Source organism: Strongylocentrotus purpuratus, unplaced genomic scaffold (genome assembly GCF_000002235.5).
Source record: "Strongylocentrotus purpuratus isolate Spur 01 unplaced genomic scaffold, Spur_5.0 spur5_scaffold_2, whole genome shotgun sequence".
Classification (NCBI taxonomy): domain Eukaryota; kingdom Metazoa; phylum Echinodermata; class Echinoidea; order Camarodonta; family Strongylocentrotidae; genus Strongylocentrotus; species Strongylocentrotus purpuratus.
The window spans coordinates 3,749,823-3,769,456 of NW_022145605.1; the positions used below are offsets into that span (position 1 = coordinate 3,749,823).

Consider the following 19,634-nt stretch of genomic DNA (forward strand, 5'->3'; position numbering starts at 1 on the left):
AGGTTGATGGTTAGGATGAAAATGTAATCTTTTGCAGTTTCTTCACACTATGCTGTAGTCTATTTTTGTGTGAACAGCTATAAAATTTTAAAAAAACGTTGAACAGTGGAAGGAGAAAAGAGGGGAATAGGGAAAAAGACAAGGGCAGTGCTTCAAGAAGCCGTCGATAGTAATTCACAGACATCACATTGAAACGCGCTCTTTTCTTTTTGCAAAGCTTCTGCTAAACTTTGGAACAAACTTAACATGTCAAAAACTGTCAGACTGTCAACCAATTCAAAACTTGTTCTTAAGACGCATCTATTCAAAATTGCTTTTGATAATTAGTCAGATTACGAATTGTATACATTACGCGTTGTTAGATAGGACAGGCCATAATGTTTGTCCTACCTAGCAACAATTAATGTATACCATTCGCATTCTTACTCCTTAAAACAATTATTCGTGACAGGCGAGTGAAATGATTTTTAATGAGGAACTTAACTTTCATTTGTGCATTAAATTTGAGTACATTACGAAAATGGTTTATTGAGAGACAGTATTCCATCCAAGGGCTGACCGGACCGACTGGGCCCAATGCTGCTTGACTTTTGGTGGTCGGACAAGAAGAAGTATAATTCGTGACTCGGCAGTCTTGATTGTACAGATCAACGGGTACCCTGTCAGAATAAATAGATAAATAAAGACGTTAATAACTAAATGGAGCTCTGTGCCCAAGCTGGCGTTTTTTTGTGGACCATTAGGTGATTGTTCTATGGAATGCAGACCAGCAAGATGTAATTGAGCCCCTGTAAGAAAGCCCATATAAGAAAGTCCCCGTAGGACACACCCAAACTTCGCACCCCTATATAGGACCATCTTTTCATTCATTTTAAATTTCCCGTCTGATTTGAGACGGCTCCTTCTCACAAACTCCCTAGTAGCAATCATGAGGGGTTAAGAGAGGATGTGAGGGGAAAAGATGATAGAGATAGAGAGAGAAAGAGAGAGAGAAAGAGGGAGAGAGAGAGAAAGAGAAAGGGGGGAGGGAGAGGGAGAGGGAAAGATTCATTGTTACGTATTAAGTATTGTCCGTTTCTTTACACATAGTCAGCTGATAGCCAGAAGGGCGTTAACTGTATTTATATCGTCCTTCTTGCTCTATCAGGGATACAGACATTTCTTTTGCGACAGGCATCAGCTATGTGTATGTCATTGCTGGAGACCATGCATTCAAGTAAAGACCAGTATTGGAAACGCCCCAATTTCAAAAAATGAAATGGAAGCTCTCATTACCAATCATGTGAAAGAATATGTTTTGACTAATACATGATGATAACAAATTTGCCGGGAAACCGCCTACTAATTCATATATTTGGTAAATTTGTTTCTCTCATGGTCTGTGAGAGATATAGGGTAGTCCCATATACATCTTTCTGTGTATAGTGCTTGTAACTTTACGAAGAATGAGCCAAATTTCTTATCATTTTGATGATTCCAGAACCTTGCAGATGCTAGATGCTAGATGATCAACCTTTTCTGATCGATTACACAACGTTTCTTTCACAATGCAATTGCATGACCATAACTGGTCTTTACCTTTAATATTGGAATCCAATAACTCGGAACGGATGTACATGTATTCATTAGTACATCATTCACGAGGGTCCACGGGTACGCCGGAAGCATATATAAAGTTGAAAACATATCTGTCAACTGGTCAATATTGACAAAGTTGTGCAAAACAAGACATCAATAATGTCAACAACTTGTTATCTGGCATACTATTTTTTTTTTTATTTGTGTAACAGGCAACGTTTTAAAGGCATTTATTCTTCCATAAAACTGCAACCCGCAGTAATAATAGCTGCATTACAATTTTCACCAGCTTTGTATAGGGATATTGTGTTATTCTCAATGCTCTATCTCACATCATTGCTTTCGTCACCCTGGTAAAGACCACAAATTCACTCAATCCAAAGTCAGCTACCACGGAGGTAGAATACCAACAATAGATTAGACCTTGGATCTAGCTGACATTAACTTAAGCATATTTACTGAGTTTGTTTAAACTGTGTCATATTTTATCTATGCTTCTGGAATATTAAAACATATGGTAGGTTTGTGTTACGTGGGATGGTAGGGTTTGCTCAATACTCGGAGGTAGCAACATAGACCTAATTTTAGTTCCCAATTATGAAAACTAATATTTACTCGACATACACACATGTGTTTCTCCATAAAAAAAAATACATACATGCCTTACTATAGATGCCTTGCCCTAAATACGACCGACCCTCATTAGTTTTCTTCATCTTTCGTTGCATAATAAAATATATTTTTCGTTAGGAAAGAGAATGTATGTAGTTACTAATTTAGTTCTTTTTGAGATTAAAATAAAGAGATACATTTGCGTTTTTCAAATTGTATAGTTCTCGTATGTATTGTTTAAATGTAATGAGTTTATGAGATATAAATGAGTGTGAACTGGTACTGAGGAAGTCTGAAGAAACAATCTCAAATTAGCCACCTCCTCCCCCCCCCCCCCCATCTAGAAAAAATATCAACTTTCTAGGATAATTTCATTTCAACTTCTGTTTGAGCTTGTGATACTACTGGAAACTTGAGACTATTATGTGTTTAACATGTTCACATGTCAGGGGACAAACAGTATGAACACTTTTAATAATGATTCTGTCATATTTGTTTTCTTTTTTAATCAAGACAAGCAAACAATAAGTGAAATAATTTTAATAAGATATTGGCTACGATTCCCATTCTGTTATGTAGTGCTCAGTCTGATACATGTAATAATCGAAACAGTACGTTCTCCGTTTTCTAATTATCTGAATTTCTGCAACCCATTTTCTGTAATTCAATCTTCCTTAACAATCAGAATATCGTCTTTACATTCTCATAATTTGTATCCCTTATTTAAACTTTTTTTTTTGTAAACAATTATTTGTACTACACTCCGATTACTTTTAACTTTGTTAATAGCTTCAGTCACTTTAGTTGACTGTATACTTTAATATCGTTAATATGTTGTTTGAGTTCACTTGATGTCAAACCTCCATACTATATAATATTAAAGGCAGAATATCTTATTCTTATATTTCAGCTCCTTATGATGAACATGAAATAAAGTGACAACAAAAATATGAGAACTCGCAAACATGAATATTATCAGAGTTTTCTTGTTAGTCCTGAAACAGGTACTACATTGTGTAGCCTCGTACTTTCAAAAGAAAAACCTGTCTTTTCAGATTAATAGTTATAGGGTCTGATGCTGTCTTGTAATCCAATGATCGGCAAAATGTTTTCTCAAAAAGTCTGGAGAACTAAATAGAGCACGCTATTACAGGTAACTCTCTTTATGACTTTTCTTCTTTTAACAAAGAAAAGGAAAGAAGGAGGGAGATGGGGTGATTTAAAGAAAGATGGTACCCGGGCATTTTCTTGGAGCGCTCAAGCATCTCAGCTTGTTCCCTTTGTTGTTAATGATCTCTGGTCTTTGATGGCAGGAGTTCCAGTCGATTGTTACGAACACGAAGACGCTTTAGAACCCCAAAGAAAGTCTGAAAACACAGAGAATGACAATTGGGATTTGCATTTCTAATCCGTAGTAAGTTGCCAGTGAAATCCACACTTGTCATCAATGCTTTACTTTGTTGGTAGCGTGGTCTATTTAGAATATTTAACTTAAAGATGGTAGTCTTTTGTGCGTCTTGTTTAAACGTCCTTGTTCCAAGCGATTTTCGGGATACTCCCTATACAGAAGATTAAAATATGTAAATATGTTTAGGATTACCATAAATTCCTACAGCTCTCCAAATCGTATTCTTGTTTAGAATTTAGATCGAGGGTTTGTAAGTCGCACGTGTACATCTGTGATAAAGTCATGAATAGCAATTTACAAGGGTTGGATAAGAGGAGAGAGAGAGAGAGAGAGAGAGAGAGAGAAAGAGAGAGAGAGAGAGAGAGAGAGAGAGAAGAGAGAGAGAGGGGGAGGGAGGGAAGGGGAGGGGGAGAAGGGGATAGGCTAAGAGATGGAGGAAAGATAGGAATATAAATGCCTCGGAGTAAACGGAACTGAAGGAAAGATCATGGCTCATAAAAGATAAAGCCGAAGAAAATATACTTCAATACAAAAGGAAAAGGGGTATGAAAAACTGATTAAATAGGCCACAAATTAGAAGGTTCAGATTGACAACGTCAGTTATCTTTGTTTGGAGAACAATTACAAAGAGTTTTCTCCTTCTCTCTCTCTCACTTTTTTTTCTTCAACATCCCCCCCTTCCCCCAATTAAGCCATTGAGTTAAATCATTAATTTCATGCTACAGGGTCAAAATATATATTATTGCATTATCGTGCCACAAACAATGCATTTTAATGTTTTGTGAAGAACCAGCTACGACCAAATCTCGTAATTGATTTCTAGGCGAATGTAATTAATCCAAATGATGGTTTTAGATGCGACCAATATAAGTGAATCTGGCTCAGGGTCACCCCCATGGCAACAAGTGAAACAATTCGCGTTTCGTACATACACGAATAAATAGATCGGGTTCAAGTATCATCCCTTGTACGCGTTCAAATGATGAAGGTCATAGTTTTACTCGTTGATCAATTAACCATATGCAGTGCAACTCTGTATTAATGGATGTTTCTACGCCATGGGCTTTGTTTGTATTTCTACAATCAAGTAACATCATTTGATACCGAATCCAAAACGATCCTAGACCGACATTTTCAGCCATTATAGGTAATGTTATTGCTGGTTCGGTCTGTAATCGGTGTCGTGTCGGTCTCGTTTTTTATGACGTGGTCCTTAGAAGCGAAATCTGGTTATACTCGCGAGTCGTTACATCAAGGAAGTCATCATGTTGTGTCGTCTAGAACATCACTTGTAATAGTCATGGATGAAGTGATGGTAATAGTTCGAAATACACGTTGTTTGATATGCCCTCGATGAAAGTTGAAACATGTTTTTTTTAATGATCAGTGTATAGACCAAATTCTATAGTTAGTTGACTCCAGGCGCGTACGCAGGATTTTTTCAAGGGGGGGGGGGGTTTAACATTTATAAATCGGGCCGAAAATTTCGCAACGACTCAGCCAGCCGCGCTGAATAAGCGGGGGGGGGGGGGGGGGGGGGGGGGGGGGGGGGGGGGGGTAAGAGGACACTTTTTTTTGGGGTCCCCCCAAAAATCGCAACGACTCAGCCGACCGCTGAATAAGCGGGGGGGGGGGGGGTAAGAGGTCACTTTTTTTTTGGTCTCGAAATTTGAAAGTTTGACTTTTTTTTATTTATATTTTAATAAAAAAAATAAAAAATCCAAAAAAATCCAAAGGAGGGGAGGGGGTTAGGGGGTTTAGGAGGGGGTTTACACACATAAAAATACCAAGGGGGGGGGTTTAACCCCCAAACCCCACCCCCTCCCTGTGTACGCGCCTGGTTGACTCAATAACATTTCTACTTAATTGTTCGATTTGGGTCGATTTAGGTTCCAATACAAATCCTTATCCCTCTCACCTTCGGGGATTCATGTTAAGTCGGATTTTGCTTCATTAACTGACGATTAGACTATCTCAGTGAAAAGGAACCCCAAGGAGTTGAGGACGCACTATTACCAAGACAAGATGTAATCTTCTCCCAAGAAAAACTATTTAAAGAATCACTTCATCGATGTTCACAACTACTTATTATAATTCCTCATTTCCCCGAACTCAGACGGATTTTTGTATCATCGAATTTTAAGTTGATTGGCATAAGATTACTGTTATTGAAACCTGTATTCATGTTATATAGGAACACTTGGCAATACTGATAATAAATACATGTACATTAAAATGTAGATATTCCATTCATATTTGTCGATATCAGCTTTACCTATTATCCATTAGTTTGGTTAATCCTTCCTGAATTTTTCTCTATTAGTCCATCTTTTTCACTTTATTCTGAATATATCATTTTCATATTGCAATCCTTCATTATCATAGTGTTATATTTTCAAAAATTCCTTTTCATATGGACATCTGTCAAAGCAACACATTAATGTGGACGTATGCAAAATGGATTCGAATTATTGGAATACATCTACAAAATACAGATGAATGTAGTTCATCACCAGGGACTTGTGGTCGCTAACGAGGCACGGGAGCACGGCTCCCATCAAACGGCGAAAAGGGGAAAAGTTTTCTTTTTAAAGACAGAAGGAATAGATAGTGGAAGGGTACATGAAAAGAAGACGCTACGTCTCCCTCCGATACCCGCTCATAATTAGTGGCCTTGTTATTTCATGCACCGAGTAACATGTTCGCTGCCCAATACCCATGTCTAGACCACATATTACATGCAGTTACAGTAGAATGCGCTCTGAATTTAATGAAATCGTCTACCGATTTTCCACTTCATTTGCTATACGTTTGATATATGGCAGGAATTGACAATAATTAAGCTCCAACGGATCAACAAATGCATTGCAGGGTCAAAATGTATGAAGAACATGCTATCAGAAAAGATGAAACATAAACCAGTTTCTGTAAAGGAATTCATCACAGAATTTTGCATGTTTAGGTTTCAACTTGCATATAGGAACGTTCCTCTGATTTTTTAGCAATTTAAGTTACTAGAAGGTTTGTTCTGTTCGATCTGGTGATGGAATTAGTCGAACATAATAAGGTTGATTCGACTTTTTAAAAGATGTTGTGATGTTTCCATGTGGAGTCGCCCAATTTTGTCAAATCAAGCATTCAAACTATTGAACCCGAGCAAGCGAATCAAAAAGCATACCACGCCTTTATACGCCTTATTTTCATATTTGTTTAGAGGATTAAAGATCGTCGTTTTGGGAAAATACACATTTCTTCCAATAAGCCTTTCTTCTCACCTCTCCCACCCTCTCTTTATATTATTTATTCTATCAGCCCTGGCACTTCACATCGGTCTCCATACCCATAGGCATGTTGTTAGGTAATACGGTAAATATTGGACATTAGAATCTTCGTTATTTACACCCTTCACCCCTCAGAGTGTTTCCTACGCGTATTGCATTGAAGAGAATTCTTCGAAGAGAAGCGTTTGAAGAAGCTGATAAATAATTTGGAATCCTTTCAATTCTCTACATTTACAAATACTGCGCTTTGTATTGTCTGAGTCCTTGGGATTTCTTCGATGCTCCTTTTCCTCCAGCACCCCTTCATCGGAACGCAAACATACCGGAATGGGTGGGGGCAGACCACGGACTGGTCCCTATACCTACAGGGGCGGCGGAGCGTCTTTCAGAGTGGGGCTTAACCAACAAAAAGGGCACTTTCTAGAAAAAAGGGGGCACCTACAAAGGGTTACCTCAAAGCGAAAAACACAACATTTAGACATTGAAATATACCCCTATATTATATCAGGTATGAATGATCTTCAACATATTCTCTTTACGTGATCCAATATACTGCTTCAGCACCATACTTTGCAGTAGTGTGTGATTGTCTAATGATTTATTTGCGAGAGAGCGAAGCAAGCAAACACAGTCTTAAGGTTTGTGAGGTCGCAATTCAATCTATTAGATCTTATCGTTTTAATTGAATTACCAATTTTAATGGGGTTTTAAGCACAATCTCAGAATGAAAGAATAAATAAGACCTTTACATTACTCAATGAGATACTTGTAGGTCTATTATAGATGCAAGTGAGCTTAGCAAGCAAGTTCGAGAAAATCCGAGAAAAATTGCTCTAGGCCGTAAACAATGTTAAAGATAAACTTTAGTACTGGTAATGCGATTGCATTGTGAAAGAAAAGGTGAGGAAAGGATCAGAAACAGTTGATCATGTAGCATGTAAGTATTAGTGTGCACTGCAAGGTTCTGGAGTCATCAAAATCATAATAAATTTGACCGAGTCTTGGTAAAGTAACAAGCACTCACATAGAAAGCTATATATGGGACAACACACATGGTGTCGGGGCTAGTACTACCTTGATTTCCTTGTCTTTCTATGCTCATTACTCAGCCAGTATACATTTTCTTCCAAAATTGTTTGGCACATGTCATTTATTTGTAATCTTGAACATTCAGTGTAAGTTTCGTTTGATTCTGTGAGAATTTTTTTTTTTTTTTACCAGTATTGGAGTTTATCTTTAAGGAGGTTACGAGGCCCTAGATATGGCTCTTTCATTTGACGGCAAAAGCTCACACTTTGTAAGCGAAAATCAGAAATTTAGGTTAAAAGGGGCACTTACCATAGGGCAGTTTTATAGAAAGGAAAAGGGACACTTGTCAAAAGTAACAGATTTGAATAGGGGAACTTATCAGAGATGGAAAAAGGGCACTTATGAGAAGGGGAAAGGGGCACGTACTAGAAAGAAAAGTGGAACTTATCTGAAGTAAAAGGGGCACTTTGGGGTACTTGAATAGTGTGTGTGTGTGTGTGTGTGTGTGTGTGTGTGGGAGGGGCATTGTGACCCCTTGCCCCCTCCCCCAGGAGTGCCTATCATCCATATTTGTGTACCCTAAAGCTGTTAAGAACTGATCATAACACGTTGATAATTTGCTTGGTCATCTGATAATACTAATCAAACTGACATCAACCCATCCTTCAACCTCAAGCAAAGAAATATATATATACCAACGTCTATATACCACCTCTCAATTACAAACGACAAACAACAGACATCCAACCTGCATTTTAATCTTGTTCTGATTTTCATGTCATTTTCAGGCCTTTAGAAATCGTGCTTTCCCCTGTCGTTGCTGTGTGTTTTTCATTTGTTCCACTCGCGTGAGATAATATTGACTCTATCGGTCGGTATGAGGAGACGCCAAATTTGTTTAGGCGTTACGCGTCGAGCGCATCCCATTTAGTGCTAGCATGTTAACCTTCAACATTAACCACTGCTGTGCTCTACCGTGAAAGCATATCATACTTTTAACCCATTTTATGGAAAATGTCCACATTACTGATCATTCTTAATACCTTTGTTCATGAAAAGAAGAAGATACAACAAAATAAAGTAACCTTGTATCATTAATTGTCATTTAACGCCAGTGACTTTAAACGAATATATAGTTTTACAATTTACGAATTGACAACACATGGGCGCATTTTAAACACCTGTTCCCTGATTTCCTTTTTCTTTTTCCGAGGAGGGGGAGGGGTGCTTGGGCAGGTGCAATATTACTTACTTTTCGAATATTAAATTTTTTTAAATTAGCAGCATGGGTAAATGGTAGCAGTACGAAGGAAATATACATGTGCCAGTCTGAATAGGAAAATTTGATTACTTGCATTAGAATATCTGATGAGTCAATCTCATAAAATTAAAACAAATTAAGCATATGGCATTGGAATTTGGTTGTTTAACTTAATTTGCTTTGACAACAGTTAGTATCCAGGAAACAGATGATGTTTAGAAAACCATAATAATCATATTTTGTTGAAAGAACTCATAATGAAGGATTGTAAAACAACTCACTGAGTGAAAGAGGTATAAGATAGGGAGAGGGAGGGGAGAGAGAGAGAGAAAGAGGAGGAGGAGGAGGAGAGAGAGAGAGATAGAGAGAGAGGGGGGAGGGGATTCTCTCTGTCTCTCTTTCTTTCTTCGCCCTGCCCTGTCTCTCTCTTTCTTTCGTCGCCCTTCCCCGTCTCTCTCTCTCTCTCTCTCTCTCTCTCTCTCTCTCTCTTTTCACTATCTCTCACAGGCTGTACATTGTATATTGGCCCATCACCCCCCCCCCCCCCACCTCATCGGTCCCTCTGTCGTCACGGACTTTCGATGTATTTTCACTGCCGGAATAATGAAAATTATCATTGTGATTAATGTGTATGTATACACAAAGAGGATGAATATTTATCTTCCGATCCACCATTTCTACCTTTATCCACATTGGCCAGTGGAGATGGAGAAGAAAGAAAAAAAAAAGGGGGGGGGGGTCTGTTAGTTGTCAGGGGCTTGTAATACCCCTACTTTAATACCACATCGGAAATCATCTTGGGCATGTAAGGGAGATAAGGGGGGGGGGTACGGTCGGATGGATGAATGCAGCTCACGTTTCTACTGTTATTGGCACTTCATGATAAATCGAAAGCATCGTCAGATTGTTATTTGTACAGGATGTTTCATTGCCATGAATGTTTGCCTAGATCCACCGGTCCATGCCCTCCCTACACGGATGATAGCAAATAGCAAATAATGAGACTTCTCGCCTCATTTCATTCAAAACAGACGATAATGAGTCTGTGATATTGATTTAGAATTACATGTTCAGCGTGTTGTGCACTGTTCTCCTTGTTGAGATATATTGTGCTGTTTGTGCCGATCACGGCCATTTCTCAGAAAGTTCATTAATATTCAATCTTTTTATAATCACTTCATCATTCTATCTTTTAACCCGTATTACATATTGTTTATTGTCATAAAATTTGTTATCATGTCATGTTGTTTTTCCTTTTCAGAATAATAGCCTCTCGTACACATTTGGGTTATATAAACACTAATTAGCGCCGTGCGGTAGATTATCAGAAGGGTTATTAGTATGCGTTTAAACACTGTGCTGTTCTGTGCGTTATACTGTAGCTATAACTTTTAGGGAATCTCATCAAAACTTATCATGAACAATTATGATTTTAACTTTAAGTCTATAAAGTGGCATCCACGGCGTTCATCATGGCATAAAACTGCCAAACCCCCCGTTGGTGTTTGTTGTTGTTTTGTTCTGTTATCACTTCAACAAATAACATAGTTATGTGCAAACTTGTTGGGCAAACTTAATGGTAGGGCCCTATGCCGAGGGTCTCTATTAATACTTTGTTTACAAGAGGGTTCACAATGACGCTCAATCGATTCCTTTCTTTCTTTCTCAATACATTGACTGAAGTAAAGAAAGGGCACGCTGTGTTTCTCTCATCCTGTGGTTGTGTTTCAGGGTCTGTTTCTTTACAAAGAGAAGAACTACGATTGATATCTATTGTTACGAAGACACGTCCAACCTATGACGGGTAAACAGAACGCCCTCTTGTCTCGAGATCTTTGGGTTCATAGTCGCCTGCCAAGGCTTGTCTGGTATGGCTGCCACCAGCTGCAAACGAGTCGGGGGATTCACTGAAAAATTAGATCATGTCTATATGTACTCAGGCTCATCAATGTTTCTTTCCCCTTGATAATTTAACATGAACATCCATGCTAAATGCGTGTTTGAATCGCGTATTATGGTACACTGTTTCTTTATGTGTAATCTTTGGACATTCCCACGCATTAGGTTTTGTGTTGGAAATAATGAGGTCACATTGAGCATATTGCTCGAACCATATATCTTACATCTGACTAATAAAATATAATTACTCACAATGAGTTGATGCGATCGAATTTTTCGGCAATCGGGAAAGAAGCATTCATGATTATTCGTGAATTGGTTGATTGCTTGAAACACGGGATAAAATATTCATTGGTACACGATATAAAATGTATGTCTTCACAATTGCTTTAATTCACAATTCACTTTAAAACATTTTACAAATATATTTGGTTATAACAATAAAACACACATTTTTCTCTCGCATATAAACATCTTATGTTACATAGCAAAAATAACATCAACAGAAGTATCGTTTACTAACTTAACTTTGGCATGTTTATCTATCAAAATAACACATACAAATGTAAGTATGTCCTATTAAAGCAGGTAATGTGTATGTTATTGGAGTTAAATCATTGAGCAACCATTTCCTCGACTAGACACAATTTATCAGTGACACATCAAGGATACTTTATCGATTTTGATGAACAAAGGCATAGTTTGATGTTTGTAAGACATACTGCATGATACATGTATGCAATGGTTGATTAACCACAAACTGTGATATCCATCTTTCACTTCCTATCATGGTTCATAGACATTAACAAAAAACAGTTTGTACTCCTGTCTTTCAGCCATATGCATGTGTATTGATAGCTTCATGATTCTTGTGAATATCTCACATCTTACTTTAATCAGGAAAATATTGATAATGATACAAGCCGTTCAGGTTATCAGAGGCAACAATGGCGTTCAGCTTACGCCAAACGACTATAACCAGGTTTACTCTCGCCTACACGTATAATACAACTTTGACTATGGACCACCTACTTATTTTATATCACTGCAAAGATTGTGAGTTTAGATAAATATAGTTCATTACACAGGACATAAAAAACATTGATATTTCAATGTAGTTTGTATCTGTCATTTACCATGATGCTGTGACAAATAAATAGATTACGGCTTTTACTGAAACATGCGATTTATTGTTTGTTTGTATAGCTGTACGTTTAGACTCTATACACCTTAATGCCGACTGCCTAAATATAAATAGCTCGAATTTGTCACAAAAACAACAGTCAATGATATTCAGATTTTAAGTCATCTCTCAACGCACTTTGGACATTAGCTTCAATTCTTAAAAAACGAATTGAATTCATTTTTAGGCATAAAGACAATTAATAATAAGGTACGACTCGTAATAATAAGCAACGGACATCCACAGAAAAATGTTATATTGGCCTAATTATAACAACTATTTAAAAATGAATAATATATGCAATTCCGTCAAATGGAACGTTAAATTTACGTTGTCACTACCTGTCAAAGAACTTATTCATTAATTTGCCTAAAGACATTGAATTCTTAGTTTTTGTTTTCCATTAATGTTACACCGCAACGCAAATGTATGAATGAATATTAAAATTAAATAAAATTGGAAAGTTGATATCTGCATCAGAATTTGCTGTTATAAACCGATGAATACATGCATAACATTACTGTGTTGATTATCAGTTAAAACCCAATGGTCTGGGAAAATATAAGCAGGACATTTTCATAACCAGTGATGTTAAATGTACAACAAATTGTTTAGGTTTGGAAGAATAATGCACTGTTAAATACGTAAGTTACTCAGTAATTTCTCTGAAATCTTAATGAAATTCCTAATACTCAATTTACATACAGTGAAATCATTGCTCTTCAAATGCATCAAATATATTCATGTGTAGAACTGTTCGACGCCGTTTGCGGCGATCTGAAACTTTCCTATTAGGCTTACGAAAAAATATTTGGTATTTCCAAAATTAAACAACCACATGTATAAGAAAACTACAAAAAAGTAAAGTATTCATAAAACATGGCACCTTTCGTGCTTTAAATCTTCGCGATGATGAAGTTTCCTCCGCAGAAGTTTTCACGTTTTCAAGTCTTATGCATTAATAAATCATTGATTTAAAAATGGATTATACGTTCCAATCAAGCCAGTATTCATTTATTCTATTTTGACTGCATATTAGCGATGTTTCTTTGTAACAGTTCACATAACACATCATTCGTAGTTCAAATCCCATGGCGTAATCCAATTAACATCAAGAAACCAAAGATTTATGATAGAATAATCCAAAACTTAGTCACTGTCACACTTCTTTCGGTTTGCAATTAACCTTTACTTTTTCATGCACACTTCTTTAACTTGCGTATTTCTATAAACTCATGCTTCATGTATAAAGTCCTCGTCTTCTGCAAATCGTACCGATTTCCGTACCGATTTCCTGTCCTTTTTCGGCTTTTTCTGGGCATCGCACGACATTGACGAGGTGGTCGTTGACGGCGGTGACCGTCTCCTAACTCCCGATGGCTCATCCTCCTTTCTTGGAGGACTAGGTTTGACTGGAGATGGCGACACTGGTGATGTCTTTGGTGAAGTAGGAGATGGAGTGCTCCTGCGTTCATTGGTACTAGGTGTGTCAGGCGGGAAATTGAAAGATTTTACAGGGGGAGAGGGGGATGGGGATTTGCTACTCGAAATAACCTTACTAGGACTGTTCTGTTTTCTTGGTGAGATGTTACCATGAATGACGGATGTCTGAGAAGGCGGTGAAGGCGCTTTAGCCTTGGAAGAATTTGTGCGCTGTCTCGGGGAAGGGGGTTTAGTTGGAATGTTCGTAAGGGTAGGGGAAGGTGATTTCCCTTCTTTCGATAGATAGCCAGGAGTATCAGGAGGACTCATCGTCGTGATCATTTCTTGAGGTGACGTTTCCCCGGAGCGCTGATCATGCCTAAAAGCGACATCATTCTCATCACCGCTGCTAGTACGACCACCGCGAGGAGAGGCCGCTTTACGAGGCGACTCTGGAGGAGAATTCAAGTCCGGATTAAACGCTACGGTTACCTCGAGCTCTCGTGGACTTGTGCTTTGTGTCATGTCGTCATCGCTTAAGATACCTTCCATAAGATCATTCTCTTTATCGGAGCTACTCGTCCCGATTCCTTTCGAAACACTATTCCCGTTCGACACATCACTATCACCACCACCACCAAGGTCCCTCTTTGCACGATGTGCAATGATGTCAGCCACTGCTCTGTTACTGTTACCAAAGTCATTCTCTTTTGAGTCTGTTTCACCAACGTTTAGGATCACACTAAGTGTTGAAACAGGTGGTCTCTTTTTTCTCCTGGCATGAATCTGGTGCTCGGACGTACCTTTTTCTTTCAGAATGTGCACCGTTGTTGGTCTCTTGCTTTTCTGAGCCGCCCCGAACGGATCGTCTTTGGAGGAAAGCCTCTGGAAAGACTTCACCAGGTACAGCGTTAGGTTCTTGGCCATGGCTGAAGATTCGCAGAAGACAGCATGGCAATCCCAATAGTGGTCCATAGCTGGGTTCTCGTTTCGTGAAACGAAGCAGAAGATCTTGTTGTGGTAAGGATCAGCTGCGCCGAAGGAGAGCTTGTTGATGGGAAAGAAAACATTTCCGAAAGGCCCCTCGGCGACGAAGTACTGTGAGTCGGCGAACATGGTACTAACTCCTGCATCCAGAGGTTCCACTTTGATACCATTACTCACCACTTCAATCTCCATCTTCCTCACAGTTTTCGATTTTAGAGATTTGTATTTCCTGTACATGTCATCCACTGGTTTGAGTGTATTATCCAGGCCCACTTTACCCCTTAACTCTTCGTGTCCTAGATAAGACACCGTGTAACGGGACTGAGATGACACTGGTTCGAAACTCTGGCTCCGTCTCTTCCAAAACGCCATTTCACCACGAATTCAAACACTTTCACAAAATGTGTATAAATCCTTGCTTACTGAGAGTTGCGTGTTAACAAGTGTTTATAAAACCACGTTATTCCAGTTTCTTAGTCATCGCATCACCAGTATAACATCCTTATCCAACAAGAGAAAAGACACCGAATGGAAACAAGAACTAAAGGTTTATGTTCAGAAACGTTTCAGTGTGTGTGTGTGGGTTAGCTTTCTGTATTGTGAGATTTAACACAGAATACACTATAGGCTCTGCTTTGACGTTTGATTTCTAAAGGGAGCATAACCCGCGCCTCGATAAGTCCATTGTCACCGACTGATGAAATGCAAAGTGGAGGTACGCCAAATCGATGGGCAGCTATGCATGCGAAAGGCGAGGTAGACAGTGAAAGCGGGAGGTTCGTCACGGGGGTAAAGTGTTGCCGAGTTGCGCACCAAATAAACTTTACTAATACGTTTCTATTACTCAAAAGTCAAGATTGCAATCAACATGTTAACAATTACCCTTGTTTCAAGAATCTTAATAATACTTTCTAGCTTGTGTCTATCCAATTTCACAACCACGCTGTTATTTTTACGAATCTGTACGTGGTAGTTACGCGTCCTCAAATCGGCAATTAGGTAGAAGTCTGTTGAAGAAACAGTGTCAATACTTGCTCGTCGTCTGAGCCCATTGGCATACAGGTTTTGTATTGAGTGGCGTAATGTAGCCTATTGTTCAATACGAGGTATTGTTAATGAGAGATCGAACTTAGAAGTGTCAAGGGTAGATTCAGACCATACCGACCACGCTGGCATGACGACGAGCTAGATCTGAAGAAAAAAAATGGTGATATCAAGGAGCTGATCCCATATGCAATTTGAAAAAAAGGAGTAGAGAACGTTTGGCCGGGAAACCCCTCTTTAATTGCGTAGCGGCTTCATTCGATTGCAGAATGTTATATTGCCATTTTTTATCAGTTTAATTATATTGTGAATTTGCGATTTATTTTTTATTACAAAACTTCTTTCACACGGGTACATTACTATTTTGTTTTACAATACATAGGTATAATATTTATTACAAATAAGCAAACAATGATTTGTTAGTTTTATTTGTATTGTATACATTTATAATTCTTTTTCGGTGTATGAATATTTCACTTGACTATGACATAATAAACAAGCAAATAAATAAGGAAATGTCGTGAGCAGGGTAATTTATTTCATAAATATGCATATTTTGACCGATATTCTTTAAAAAATAAATACTTACATTGAATTGATTAAATTGATATATATATATATATATATATATATATATATATATATATATACATTTACATGCCTTTGAATTGATCAGTAACAATCTCTTAAAAACATTTCAATATTGGTCTGAAATAAAACATGCATGATTTCAATTGAATAATACAACATATCAATGCTAACAGCATTATACAGCTTGTGGATAATATCCCATACAAACAATGATAAATTTTAATACTGAAAAGGATCACTAGCACTGAAACATATTCTTGACATACGTCCCTATATTGTACATGTTGTAAGTATTCTTCCTTCCCCGTAGTACAATGTTATTTGTCATTATCACGATTACCGTACTAAAAATACATCTTAAACAAACAACCTACAAAATATTCACATGATTATGATAATGATTATCTTTCATGTCGTTAGTGGTTGTCACTCTGTTGATTTTCTTTATCATGAGCTATGTTCAGAGTACAGTTTCCAAACACACATCTGCGAAGAATTTTTTTTATCACACCCGGTATTCAGACAATGAGAAATGACATTTATTTTCTGTCATAATCTATCTACAGATCAATATTCCCTGTCTATAAATGTGTCAGCATAGCAACGTTGCCAGGGTTGGGGTGGCTAAAACCGTCATAAAATACGACGAAAACAGCTGCTCTGTGTGGTTGTCTCAGCAACTAACGTACGTTAATGAGCGCATGCTACGATGAATTTCATTAATATTAGAAAATCATGTACAAGAACGTATGTCAACGATGTGGTGTTTATTTTTTATTTCGAGGAGATTTTAAAGGGCTATGAAATGATAACTATGTCAGTGGAAAGGGCACATGTTTAAAAAAATCTGTTTGTGAGCTTTCCTGTTCAAATTACCTTTTTAATCATAATTCAATAATTGCAGGATAGTATTCAAATGATTTCATACAAGTTATATACAATTGAAAGGCGAGTAATGATAATATTTATATAATTTTGTTTGTCAAATAGGGCTTGTTATAGATGAATCTTATTTTGGTCGATGTTTTATCTCATGCCTTTTCTCTCGTGTTATCAAATTGATGTGATTTGTGTTTTCTACATGTAGAAGTTTTCAAGGGAAGCAGAGTGGCGCAGCGGAGGCGTGCTGGGCCCATAACCCAGAAGTCCGAGGATCGAAACCTCGCTCTGCTAATCATTTTTTGAAGAACTTTTTCTTATTGTCATACGCTTCTTTGATATATTATGTTAGGTTTCTCATACAGACGTTTTCAAGAGAAGCAGAGTGGCACAGCGGAAGCGTGCTGGGCCCATAACCCAGAGGTCCGAGGATCGAAACCTCGCTCTGCTAATCATTATTTGAAGAATTTTGTTCTTATTGTCATACGCTTCTTTGATATATTATGTTGGGTTTCTCATATAGATGCTTTCAAGAGAAGCAGAGTGGCGCAGCGGAAGCGTGCTGGGCCCATAACCCAGAGGTCCGAGGATCGAAACCTCGCTCTGCTAAACATTTTTTTTGAAGAACTTGTTCTTATTGTCATACCCTTCTTTGATATACAAGTGTAGTTGTTTTCAATTGTACGACTTTAAGTAGAATTGCTATATATTTTTGTTTTACTGTAAATTCACTTTTCATTTAATTCTGGACCCCAGAGAAGACCAGTTTTGTCACGTTAACAAATCTGAGGGGGTATCCAGCCATTCACTATATTCTTGATTTCTATATGCCTATTTACAAACAAAATATTTTTGTAGGGGGGGGGGTTGTTATATTGTGATTTGGAAAAGAAATACCGTTCTACATTGTACATTTTCACTGATCCATTAACCCCCCCCCCCCCCCGTGAAGCTCCTAAACGACCCAAACTCACCCATTCAGTGCTTCCATTTCAAAAGGTTTGCTGACCATGGGGTTGGTATGACATTCACCGCAATGCTTCGATACAGCCAGAGCCAATCGATAGACCCCTCTTCCCTTACACAATGAATAAACATCCTGCCCTTCTCTGACAAAGGGCGTTAGTGCCATTTTCCCCTTTTCATTTCATTTATTAATATTTCAAAAAGGCATCATAAGTAAATGTAAATTAGAAGATGAAACCTTTTCGAAGTACAGAGTCCCAGATTCTTGCGTGTTAATCAATCTAAAGATAACAAATCTAGTTTTCTTTCTGACAGACTATAGTCTTCCCTACCATAGTAAAGACATATGAAGCAGGCATATTCCTAATCATGCAGAATAGCTCAACATAGCCTTTTGTAAGGTTTTGCCTTATGTCAGGGCTAATACTTCTATTTTAAGATAATTATAGAAAAGTGAATGCGCAGCGCTATTTTGGCATTGCAAGGGATAACCATATTCATCTCATTAGTAGGGTTCGACCGTGCAGTTCACCCCTGTTGTTGATAATAGATTCATCATGCACACAGATCAATAATTTCTTTTGAATAATAATGGCGAGTGTCTTGGCAATGAATTACTCGTGTCCCTAAGTTCTCTTTGTTATCCTCCTACACGTCTCTACGAACAGTGTCAAGGTGGGCAGTCTGAACGAGTTGTCATTTTGTGTCCTACTTTTGTTTCGTGACCCTTCCATTGTGCTTGTTGAATATAGAATTGTTTACTGACCATTGGTAGAGAGATCACGCAATAAATCAAGAAATATAAAAAATTTGCATTTATGCTTATAAGCGGACATTCTTTATTTTCAATTCATCGTTTTGCACACACACACTCTCTCTCTCTCTCTCTCTCTCTCTCTCTCTCTCTCTCTCTCTCTCTCTCTCTCTCTCTCCCCTCTCTCAAGTTCGTGATTTCTCTTGTTACATGTTTAGTCGCATTATATACAATCAAGAGGCCTAGCCCTTAGGGTTATTTCTCATCTGAATATCCCATGTATAATTTCCAAGATGATAGTGAAAAGAAACCACGAAACAAACATCACACATATATTATATAATAATAATAATAATAATAATAGCCTAATAGTCCCCTCCAAATTTTATCAAACCGAAACGGAAATTGTTCGTGTAATATGATATTAATGATAACGATGTCTTCTGTCATGTCTACAGCGCCGATATCCGCCAGCGCAGCCGCCCATGTACCTTGCTCCTAAATTCACTAACACCATAGGTTGAATGTGTGGGTTGAATAGGATTTTACATTTATTATGATCAGAACAAAAGTGAATATGAGTCACAATTTTAAGCATTCAATAAAATGAGCTCATTGCAAACTACATTAAAAGAGGAAGTCTTAAGATATGAATAGAAAAAGGGATGGTTCCCTAAGCCTTAACAAACACTCAAGTCAAACACTATTTGTCAAAGTTTATGATATTACGATATGAATAC

At 37.8% G+C, this 19,634-nt stretch overlaps 1 protein-coding gene and 1 non-coding gene across 2 annotated transcripts; one reads left to right on the plus strand and one right to left on the minus strand.

Moving 5' to 3' along the window:
* Positions 1 to 11,432: 11,432 nt before the first annotated feature.
* On the minus strand, positions 11,433 to 15,424 carry LOC100893010 (serine/arginine repetitive matrix protein 1). Its single transcript, XM_003724732.3, has one exon. The coding sequence runs from the start codon at positions 15,030 to 15,032 to the stop codon at positions 13,485 to 13,487; it is 1,548 nt and encodes a 515-aa protein (XP_003724780.2). The 5' UTR covers positions 15,033 to 15,424; the 3' UTR covers positions 11,433 to 13,484.
* A 2,287-nt stretch (positions 15,425 to 17,711) lies between these two features.
* Positions 17,712 to 17,783, plus strand: TRNAM-CAU. The gene has a single exon. It is a non-coding gene; the product is annotated as a tRNA-Met (tRNA).
* The last annotated feature ends 1,851 nt before the right edge of the window (positions 17,784 to 19,634 follow it).